The sequence below is a fragment of the Canis aureus genome, chromosome 8, assembly GCF_053574225.1.
Source record: "Canis aureus isolate CA01 chromosome 8, VMU_Caureus_v.1.0, whole genome shotgun sequence".
NCBI lineage: Eukaryota > Metazoa > Chordata > Mammalia > Carnivora > Canidae > Canis > Canis aureus.
Window position 1 is genome coordinate 60215504 of NC_135618.1, and position 9553 is coordinate 60225056.

The following is a 9553-nucleotide window of genomic DNA, read 5'->3' on the forward strand; positions in this document are numbered from 1 at the left end:
CTCAGGATGTATTTCTTCAATCTGTGTGGTGTCCTCACCAAAATGAGTCTTTCCCAACCTGCATTGTGCAAATAATTTTCACATGTATCCTTGCCTTCGTTCTTTCACTCATTCAAAAAATGACATTTCTGGAGGCCTGCTATGTGCTCAGTAGTATGCAGCAGGGAACTGCAAGTGAAAGAAGCCACAGTCACCAAGCACGCAGTCCAGAGGAGACAGACACACAAGTAGATACTTAGCCATCCTGCGGGGAGGGGGGGGGGGGATGTAGTGCGCTATGAGAACACACAGGGGGAGCTGCCTTCCCCTTGGGGAGTCAGCGGAACCATCAGAAATGATATTTGAGGGGTACCTTGATGGATATGTGAGGATTTGCTCCGTGGCGAAAGCAGAAAGGCACAGGTAACCCACACTGTAAAACCTTGAAGATAGGGGCCACATGAAGCTGTCATTGCCCTCTGCCTGGCAAAAGCAGGCGCTCAGGCCTCAGCCAGGGAGGATCGTGTCTGGAGAGGCATTTGGAGGGGTGGCTGGCATTTAGGGCTCTGCGGTCCCATGTCCTCTGTCCTAGGTGAGGATTCAGCCTTCTATCTATGACCACAAAGTGCCTGCCCTGGAGGCCTTGATTGGGGTACCAGTATCTCACAGTGAGGGGCCCATCACACACAAATGGAATGTGGAGATGGTGAGTACTGCCTGGAGGAGGGAAAGACACCCAGGTCCCTGGGAGTGAGCTCATAAAGGGGTACAGATGTGTGGGAAGGGAGTGAGGGTAGATGCATCCTGTTGGGCTCAGTGATTTCTGCACCTGCCAGGAGCCAGTGGGAGTGAACCGGGATGCCGGATGCTGTGTATCCATGGAGTGGGGAGGGAGGCCAGATTCCAGCCTTAAGGGGCCAGTGTCCTCTCTCTGCTCTCATTCCATCCCATCATTCCTAGGAGCCTCCTGTGACCTGTTATCGTGAGGATCTGGACAGGCTGCCCAGTGTGGCTGAGGTACTGGCCTGTGGGTTCAGAAGTCAGGGTGGGGCCAGCAGAGTGCAGGTGGGAAGATAGGCCGCTCTGACCCCTGCTCTCTTCATTCTTGGCAGCCTTGTTTGCCCGGGGCCAGATTCCACTGCCCATTTGTCTACAAGGAGGAGATCTTCGTCAAAGTGATCGGGACTATTGAGCTGGTGGAGAAGATTGAGGTAGCACCTGCTGGCAACATAGAGGTTGGGGAGGCCTCGAGGGGTCAGGAGCGAGCATCCCTGCCAGATGGGCTTCCTGCATTCTGTACCACCTGGACGAAAAGCCCTGATATTTACACGGTGGCAGGTGAAAGAGAATCGTGCTCGAAATGTGCAGGGCTGTTTTCACGGGCCTACGGATGGTTCTTGCTGGTTCTATGTAGGAAAAGTTTCCTTCCAGCTGTGGGGAGTGACCCATTAGGACGCTACAGTAGGGAACTCAGTAGGAATTGTGCAGCCCCCTGGGACCTGTTCTCCAACCTCAGCCGAGGTGGGGTGCTGAAATCAGTGGGTTCTGGTGCTTATTCTCTCTGGCCTGACGTCTCCCCCATACCCCACAGGCCTCCTCCATGGTCAGCCTCTGCAGCTCTCTTTCCGTCTCCTTCAACAGCATCAAGCATTTCCACCTCTATGGCAGCAATGCCTCCATGGCCCAGGTATGGTTTTGCCTCCTCAGAAGCCCCAGGGAGCAGGGGTCAGCAGAGGGGTCTGGGGAACCCCAGGGCAGAGCTAGAAGAGCTAGAGCCAAAAGTAGTAGGGCCTCATGGGAGGTCTGGGCTCTCCAGGAACAAGGAAGGGCACACCGTCTCCCCACGGTCAAAGCAGTCAGCCTTGGCGAAGGCTTTGCTGGATGCCATGAGCTCCCTGTGACTGCTGGTGGGCAAGTAGGCCACAGGGACACCCGTCTGAGACATGTCAGGCAGAGAGCCAGTTTGATGGCAACTCAGCAAAGGGTACCCACCCCATGCGCACCGTGAGCACGACGGAACGAGCTCTAAGCAGAGCGAGTAGCGAGACCACGGAGCCAAGAGGATGGCGAGGCAGGTGGGAGAGCAAGCAGGTCAGAGCAGGAGAAGGGAAGCTGCAGTTAAGAAGCAAGCCCAAGCTGGACTCCGGAAGGCTTTGCATGCTGAGCCAAGATTCTGGCATTTTATTCTGGGACTAAGGGAAGCCATGTAAGGGCTTCCGATGGGTTATGTGCATGTCTCCTAGTTCACTCTGATGGTTGCACACTGGGAGGTGCACTGGAGGGAGACATCTGGGCCAGCCGGGTTGTATCCAGAAGCAGTCTGAACCAGAAACACGAAGACCTAGCCATTCACAAGCATGTCAGAGGTGAAAGCCTGCTCTTTACGTTCCCTTCTCTTTTCCTTCTCCAGGTCGTCATGAAGGTTGACATCATATATGAAAAGGAAATGCTCCATGTCTATGCGCTGAGCAGCATTGGGGGGCTGTTGCTGCTCTTGCTGATTTTTGTGGCACTCTACAAGGTGGGAGCTTCTGGGAGCGTGGGGCATGGCTGAGACAACCTGGCTGGGGAAAGGGTTCTGCAGGGGTCAGGGCGGAGAATACTGAGATTGGGGAGCCTTAAAGCTAGAAGGGGCCTCAGCCCCCCCCCCTCTTTCAGATAAAGCTCCCCAGGCCCAAAGAGCAAGCAAATCTTTCCCCCTCCCTCCTCCAAGCACTGGCAGAGCCAGGACTGTCTACCTAGGAGAGAAGGGTGCTTCTGCCCATTAAGGGTTGGGTGCTGGGACACAGAGGCCCACACCATAAACATGGTCCCTGCCATAGAGGGCTCACAGTCTAATGGAGGAGGCAGACAGGGCTCCACTCAAGGGCCTGTGTGCTGAAGCCTCACTCAGGCTGGGGCAGTCCAGGAAGGCCTCCCAGAAGAGGAGGCATTTGAGTTGGGGTTTGAAGGAGGAGTAGCCAGATGAAGAATGGTGGAGGGCAGATGTTCCATATGAAAACTAAATACCCCAGAAAAAGACAACACAGAAAATCAGTTTCTTCCCCTTGTACTCCCAGAGAATGGTTACTAACAACCGTTTTCCAGCTTCTAATTTTGTTGTTTAAATATGTGTATATGTAGGGGCACCTGGGTGGTTCAGTCGATTAAGTGTCTGCCTTTGGCTCAGGTGGTGATCCAAGGGTCCTGGGATGGAGCCCCACATCCCACTCCCTACTCAGTAGGGAGTCTGCTTCTCCCTCTCCCTGTGCCTTCTTGCCCTTCTCCCCTGCTTGTGCTCTCTCTTTGCCAAATAAACAAATAAAATATAAATAAATAAATAAATAAATAAATAAATAAATAAATAAATAAATAAGGGATGCCTGGATAGGTCAGCAGTTGAGCATATGCCTTTGGCTCAGGGCATGATCCCGGAGTCCCGAGATCGAGTCCTGCATCAGGCTTCCTGCATGGAGCCTGCTTCTCCTTCTTCCTATGTCTCTGTCTCTGTCTCTCTCTCTCTGTATCTCTCACGAATGAATGAATGAATGAATGAATGAATAAATAAATAAATAAAACCAATATGGTTTTAAAATAAATAATATATGTGTGAGTATATGTGTGAGCATGAGAGAGAGCAAGTCAGTGTCTGTGTATATACACATAGAAAATATAAATGGGGGGCACCTGGGTGGCTCAGTCAGTTAAGCATCTGTCTTCAGCTCAGGTCATTATCTCAGGGTCCTGGGATCGAGCCCTGCCTTAGGCTCCCTGCTCAGCGGGCAGTCTGCTTCTCCCTCTCCCTCTGCCTGCCACTCTGCTTACTTGTCCCCTCTCTCTCTCTGTCAAGTAAATAAATTAAATCTTTTAAAAAGAAAGAAAATGTAAATGGAATAATAGCATATATACTGCTTGGGAGCTTGTATTTCCCACTGGATATTCTATCTTGATGTCTCTCTGTGTGAGCACAATCAGATCCACCTCTTGCCTTTTATTTTTTTTATTTTTTTAAAATAATTGTTATTTATTTATGATAGTCACAGAGAGAGAGAGAGAGAGAGAGAGAGAGAGGCAGAGACATAGGCAGAGGGAGAAGCAGGCTCCATGCACCAGGAGCCCGACGTGGGATTCGATCCCGGGTCTCCAGGATCGCACCCTGGGCCAAAGGCAGGCGCCAAACCGCTGCACCACCCAGGGTTCCCCACCTCTTGCCTTTTAACCTGCCTGGGTTGCTGCTGTCTGGATGCTCCACCTTTTACTGAAACAAGATCCCAGCTGATAAATAATTTCCACTTATTTTAAATGGTGACCAAAAAGGCTCTTGGCACCCACATCTTTGCACACTTGTTCAAATCTTCTTTAGAATTAATTCCTGTAGGAACTCCTGAGTAGCTCAGCGGTTTGGCACCTGCCTTCAGCCCGGGGCGTGATCCTGGGGACCTGGGATCAAGTCCCACATCGGGCACTCTGCATGGAGCATGCTTCTCCCTCTGCCTGTGTCTCTGCCTCTCTCTCTGTGTGTCTCTGATGAACAAATAAAATCTTTAAAAAAAAAAAAATTAATTCCTGGAGTTGGAATGGCTGAGCCAAAGTATATATATGTTTAAAAAAAAAAGTAGACTATGTATGTTCTGAGCTTTCAATGGAGAGTACCTGACCCATGCCAAGCACTATGTTAAGTGCAAGCTCTTGCTATTTGTTAGTATTACTGGATATTTTCAAACCGCCCGCCCCACATATTGGCCTATGACATTTTGATAAACCTAAAGAATGAATTGTTCTTAAATGTACAGCTGTTTATCATAGGAACCAAGTGTGGCTGATACCCTCGCCCCATCCCTGGAGCAGATAACCACGCATGTGCAGCATGAATGACTCATTACCATTCTGAAGGGTGCACTCATGTTTTGCCGAGGCTGACTGGTCCAGAATATTCCATGGACTTTCTGCTGACTCCATTTTTGTCTTCCTACAGCTTGGCTTCTTCAAACGGAACCTGAAGGAGAAGATGGAGGCTGTAGAAGCTTCAAATGAAATCCCTAAACAAGACTCTGAGCAGCCAGTGTCCAAGGAGGAGGCTGGGGATCCAGGCTGCCTGGAGCCCCTCCAGGAGGGGGAGGCCCAGGATGAAGCTGTCAAAGACTGAGGCCCAGGCCCACGGCAGAGGACCCAGGATGTATGGTGCCATTCTGCCTCTACCTATGTCTCACTGTGCGTCTTCGGGCAAGTCTCTGCCCCCCCACCTAGGCCTCAGTTTCGTTATGTTGAACATGGAGCTCACTCCTGCCTGCCTGCTCTGTGGGCTCATGGTGAGGATCTATGAGGGATGGGCCAGGAAGGGTATGTACGTGAGGGCTTGTAATTATCAGCTGGTTCTGGCTTCCCCTGGTCCTTCTTAATATCCTCCCATGGAAGAGAATATCTGATCTAAATTTGGAAAAACTGTCATCTCAGGACTTAGTGACACTCCCAGCCCTCACACCCATCTGCCCTTGGATGTCCCCAGATGCCTCAGACTCTCAGAACCTTGCCCTTCACTCTCTCCTGCCTGGAGTCCAGTCAGCTTTCCATCTGCTGCCAGAGAGCAAATCTGATCTGTGTCACGACATTGCTGCTGCAGACCCCTTGCTCTGTGGCTAAAGACCAAGTTCCTTAATACGACTTCCAAAATCTGCAAAATATCCTTAACATGCCAGTGCAGTACTGGGTCCCCGTGGCCTTCCTGGCCTCCTCCAGAGACTCCCAGCCTCCCTTTCGAAGCTCCAGTTACACCAGCCTTTCTCACTAGCCAAGCCCCCTTCTGTCCCACTGCCTTCATCCAGACTGCTCCCTCTGCCTGGAACATTCCTCCCCAGCCCTTTCCCTGGCTGGCTCTCACTCAGACTTCAGATCTCAGCTCACTTGGAACTTCCTCAGGGCTGCCCTCAACCCCGCCCCAAGCGGGTTTTCATAGCACACATGCCTACACTAGCCTGCACTTCCCCTCACAGTACAGATCATGGTTGTTACTCAATATTCATCTCTCAAATCCAACTATAGCTCCACGGGGGTAGGGACCATACCTGTTATGTTCACCTTGGTGACATCACAGAGCCAGACACAGTGGGTGCTTGATACAATTTCTTTTTTTTTTTTTTTTTTTAAGATTTTATTTGTTTATTCATGAGAGACACAGAGAGAGAGAGGCAGGGACACAGGCAGAGGGAGAAGCAGGCTCCATGCAGGGAGCCCGAAGCCGGACTTAACCCCGGGACTCCAGGATCACACCCTGGGCCGAAGGCTGGCGCTAAACCACTGAGCCACCCAGGGATCCCGCTTGATTCAATTTCACTGAACTAGTGAGGGTGCCTATGGGAAGTTCCAGAAAACGTTTGGATGGGCCCATGGCATCTCCACCCTTCAAGGCTCTGTCTTCCCTCAGGCTCCTGCCTCCTTCCTTTGTAGCCCCTATTGGGACTCCCCAAATCCCATCATGGCCCCAGGCTGGGAGGCAGTGAGCTCAAGATGTGGGACAGGTCTGTCTACTCCCCTCCCTTCACTACCCCCCCACCTCCTGCCCCGGCTCCCAGTGCTAAGCAGAGCGCCTGCCTATGTCTACTGATAAATATGAAGTTTGTAAGCTGGTGCCACATCTCAGCCTGGCTCAATTAAACATTTCCTTCTCACCCTTTCTCTAAGTGGGACCCAGTCAGCTGTATTTTCTTTTCATTTCTTTCCCTTTCTTTTTTTTTTTTTTTTTTTTTTTTATGACAACCATTAGAGACTAACCTGCATGAGGCATTGACAATTCATTCAGGTGTGAGAATAGACCCTCCCAGGCTTTTTTTTTTTTTTTTTTAAGCAGCAATTGGTGAGGCTTGATCCTGAGGCCCCCCCACCTTTAGGAGGACAGAGCAGGCTTGTCGCTGCTGCCCTCTTGTGGTCAGTAGGACCCCAGAGCTGGGCACAGCTCTCTCTCCTCTCTCCTCCTTCCCTCCCCCACTCCCCCAACCCTCTCCCCAGGGAATATGGAGTCACTCTCAGGACAACTCTGGGCTCAGCACTGAGAGCTGAGAAATAGCTTTTGACCTCCCAAGGCTCCCTTCTGCCTACAGGGAGTAAGAGAATGTTCTCAAGCCTGGCACTCAAGGCCCAGAACAGCCTCCTGCCAGCCTCTTCAACCTCATCAACCCCCTGCTGGCCTGAGCCACCCATGGGCACCTGGTGTCAGGGCCTGTTCTGTGCCCTGAGGGCAGGATGATGAACAAGATGGACAAGTCCTTGCCCTCAGGAAGCACCACCCCAATGAGAAAACAGAGTGAAAAGGTAGACCTGTGATTCTAGGCGGTGGGGGGATTGTGAAGAAGATAAAACAGGATAACAAGTTAGTGAGGGTCCTCCTACACGAGTGATGCTCTGTGACACACACAGAGTGAATGTTTTCATCAGGGTTGGAAGCAAAACACAGAAAATCTGGGAGGTTCATTTCAGAACAGTCCTGCCCTCATCATGCCCAGAAATCTATATCCCGACTCCCTTAACAGCACCCATCCTCAAACACCTGCCTCTGTCTTTGCACATGCTGTTCCTCTTGCCAGCCCATCTAGTTCTACCTTGTTCTGTCCTTTAAAATCTTCCTACTTGGGCAGCCCGGGTGGCTCAGCGGTTTAGCACCGCTTTTGGCCCAGGTTGTAATCCTGGAGACCCTGGAGGGATCGAGTCCCACGTCTCTGGTTCCCTGCATGGAGCCTGCTTCTCCCTCTGCCTGTGTCTCTGCCTCCCTCTCTCTCTCTCTCTCTCTGTGTCTCTCACGAATAAATAAAAAAAAATCTTCCTACTGCAGGGGCACCTGGGCGGCTCAGTCAGCTAAGCATCTGCCTTCACCTCAGGTCATGATCCAGAGTCTTGGGATGATGGGGATGGAGCCCCAGGTCCCAGCGGGGAGCCTGCTTCTCCCTCTCCCTCTGCCCCTCCCCCTGCTTGTGGGCTCGCTCTCTGCATTAAATAAATAAATAAAATCTAAAAAAAAAAAGGAGAAAAATTTAAAACATACTAACGCCCAAGGCCACATTCCCTACAAGTGGTCAGAATGATGACATGTTATCACAGGCCATGTAGCCTCTGGAAGACACCATACCCATGGCACAAAGTGAAAAAGTAAGTAACAGTATCCTTGGGAGAATAGTCAAACTTAATCAGTCGTAGGTTTGAGTTCAGGCTCTCCTGCCCCATAGCTGTGCCATGTAGGGCCATTACTTATCTTCTCTGGGATTCATTTCTTCCTCTGTAAAATGGGAATACTAACTGTATATCCCTCAGAGCTGTTGTGAGGAAAACACTTGCAAACTGTCTAGAAATGTTGCCAGCACATCTGTGCTTAATAAACGTGGTGGATAGAAATGATTTAGTTGTGGGGTGCCTGCCTGGCTCAGTCAGTGAAGCATGCGATTCTTGATCTCAGGGTCATGAGTTCAATATCCACACTGGGCGTAGAGATTACTTTTTAAAAGATGGTTTAGTTGTGCAGGATGGCGTGGTAAAAATAGCATGCTGGACTGAAAGTCAGGAAACCTGGCACTGGCATCCTAGTTCTTCACCGTGACCTTGAGAAAGATGTGTGTCCTTCCTGGGCTTTGATCTGCCCCACCTGGGATCTACAGGTACCGCAGGAGCTGTCATACGGAAGAAAAGCGTGGGGGCTGAGCAGCTGAGCCCCCCCACTGTCACTTGATCTGCTTTTATATACTATGGTTCATAAGCAGCATACAGGCTACTTTATCAATTAAGTACTACATGCACTGTGCTTTCAATGGCCTACAAACATGTTTGGGAGCTGGAGGGAAAAATCAACTCCAAAGAATGAAAATCAAATTGTATAATTGAAATAAATGTTAAACTGGGACGCCTGGGGCAGCCCCGGTGGCCCAGCGGTTTAGCGCTGCCTGCAGCCCAGGGCGTGATCCTGGAGACCCAGGATCAAGTCCCACGTCAGGCTCTCTGTATGGTGCCTGCTTCTCCCTCTGCCTGTGTCTCTGCCTCTCTGTGTGTGTGTGTGTCTCTATGAATAAATAAATAAAATCTTAAAAAAAAAAAAAAACTGGGATGCCTGGTTGGCTCAGTGGTTGAGCGTCTGCCTTCAGCTCGGGGCATGATCCTGGGGTCTCAGGATCGAGTCCCGCTTCGGGCTCCCTGCACAGAGCCTGCTTTTCCCTTGGCCTCTGTCTCTCCCTCCCTCTGTGTGTGTGTCTCTCATGAATAAATACATAAAATATTTTTTAAAAAAGAAAGAAATGTTAAACCAACAGATATGTTAGGTAGTCAAATGCAGTCCTATTTAACATAAGTACTCACATATATGAACTACGTAAATGCGGGAGGTGGAGTATTTTAATATTTGAAATTATGTGTGATTGGGTGTCTGTACAAAAATGTGCAAAAAGTTTACAAAGAGTATTTAAAAGACTAAGAGATTGTACTTGAAAAATAATGATCTACTTCCAAAAATAATTAAAACTTTAGGGATCCCTGGGTGGCTCAGCGGTTTGGCGCCTGCCTTTGGCCTAGGGCGCGATCCTGGAGTCCCGGGATCAAGTCCCACATCGCGCTCCCAACATGG

At 50.3% G+C, this 9553-nt stretch overlaps 1 protein-coding gene across 3 annotated transcripts in view; it reads left to right on the forward strand.

Annotated features, from left to right (window-relative positions):
* Positions 1–8337, forward strand: part of ITGAL (integrin subunit alpha L) — a 42481-nt gene extending 34144 nt beyond the window's left edge. For all 3 annotated transcript variants that reach the window (XM_077907294.1, XM_077907296.1, XM_077907295.1), the window contains 6 exons: positions 572–685; positions 940–996; positions 1092–1190; positions 1571–1666; positions 2390–2500; positions 4934–8337. In XM_077907294.1, the coding sequence (XP_077763420.1) occupies positions 572–685; positions 940–996; positions 1092–1190; positions 1571–1666; positions 2390–2500; positions 4934–5104 (648 nt within the window). In that variant the 3' untranslated portion in view covers positions 5105–8337. The remainder of the gene's footprint in view (positions 1–571; positions 686–939; positions 997–1091; positions 1191–1570; positions 1667–2389; positions 2501–4933) is intronic.
* Positions 8338–9553: the final 1216 nt, after the last annotated feature.